This window comes from Helobdella robusta, assembly GCF_000326865.2.
Source record: "Helobdella robusta unplaced genomic scaffold HELROscaffold_1002, whole genome shotgun sequence".
Classification (NCBI taxonomy): Eukaryota; Metazoa; Annelida; class Clitellata; order Rhynchobdellida; family Glossiphoniidae; genus Helobdella; species Helobdella robusta.
Window position 1 is genome coordinate 4,751 of NW_008703574.1, and position 1,624 is coordinate 6,374.

A 1,624-nucleotide genomic window follows, 5' to 3' on the forward strand; every position below is an offset into this window, starting at 1 on the left:
TGGCCAACAACAAAACAGCACATCTCCGCCTTACGTAATGACCACTCCAGAAGTCCTAATTAACGATAGCCAGACTGATCAGACAAATATTTCAAGCAAGGCTCGCCAAATGTCACCAACCGGTTTTTCGAACCATACGCCTGGCGAGTACTCCACCGCTCAAAAAACCGACCCATGCAAGATGCATCGACCCCACCGCAGCCCCTATCCACACTCACATGTACCATCACATCCAGGGGTGGAAAGAGGGCACGTAAGAAGACCGAGTGCTCATAAAATTTCTCCACACGAAAACAACCCTGGCCAAATATCTCGACATTCCGGATCAGCCGTTCCGCCATCGGATTCTGGTGGGTTCGCCGGTTCGCAAGCACATCAACCACCGCCAGGAATGGCAAGGGGTCTCAGAGAGCACCATTCCAGAGACATGCAACAATATCCCGGTTTTGTTCCAATCGCTAGACGATCGAGAGCTCGTCACGTGACAGGTTCGGCCATGAACTTGAGCAGTTCAAGGTCAAGAGAGTCCGTTATGACGGGCGGTGGGATGAGGAGACCATCGAGTGATAGTTACGGGTCGAGGGAGTTCAGCAACGATGACGAAGCCAACAGTGAGTCGCCATCGTCGTCGTCATCATCATCACCACCATCATCACCATCATCATCGTCGTCGTCATCATCATCATCGTCATAATCTCTATAATTATTTTCATTTTCATTCAAGATCTTTCACATTAAGATTTTTCTCAACATTAGCATACAGGAGAGCATTTCTTCTTGTAGTTTTTTTTTAAATTTTTTCATATTTTTTATTCAAAAACATTTTATGCCGTCAATTTTGAAAACTTTGCAATAAAAACAAGTTCAATAAAAAGCCTATAAAAGACTGGACGAGTGTGGATTGAATGATTTGAACCAAATAAAAGTCCCTGATGACTTTTGAAAGAAACGTTCAAAACGGCGTTTGAAAAAGTTCTTGCCGGCAATAAAAATTTATCGGCAACAACATTCCAAAATACTTTCGAACTTAGAAACACAGTCTATTATTACGTTTTATTTGCATGTAAGAGGAAACATTTTAGAAATTTTTGTTGTGTAATTACTTCAACAACCTCCAATACCAGACTACAGACAAAGTTACAATAACAATACCAATTACAGACTACAGACAAAGTTACAAAAGCAACAGCAGCCGACAGTACGAGGCATCTCCAAGGAACGCCCACTACCACAAACCCGGTCAGAACATGTCGAGACGCCGGTCACAAGATTTTTCAGAGGACTACGTCAGACACACGTCAGCTGGGGGCGGAGGTCGAAGAATGAACGAAGATCGAATTCGACGGAGACCCTCACATTCACGACCCCATTCGGGCCCTGACCCTTCGTCCTACTTACCCGGGTCAGCATCCACCATGCCACCGATGTCTGCCGGCCAAGGTTACGGGCCTAAAAAACTCTCACCAACTCACCATTACGCGGGAAATTATCCGCCACAGTCTTCCAGAGGTCACAGGTCACGAGGTCGCAGTGGCAGGATGGGCAGAGGCATGCCCCAGGCCACCTCAACTCCGCCCACAACGTCTTCCAACAACAACAACAACGCCAGCAACATTCATCCTCA

At 46.1% G+C, this 1,624-nt stretch overlaps 1 protein-coding gene across 1 annotated transcript; it reads left to right on the forward strand.

Annotated features, from left to right (window-relative positions):
* Positions 1-37: 37 nt before the first annotated feature.
* Positions 38-1,582, forward strand: HELRODRAFT_184547 (hypothetical protein; the record flags this gene model as incomplete). The annotated part of the gene is made up of 3 exons (XM_009012211.1): positions 38-611; positions 947-1,063; positions 1,162-1,582. Coding segments are annotated over 3 exons (1,112 nt in total), but the record flags the coding sequence as incomplete, so codon positions are not given.
* Between the last annotated feature and the right edge of the window lie 42 nt (positions 1,583-1,624).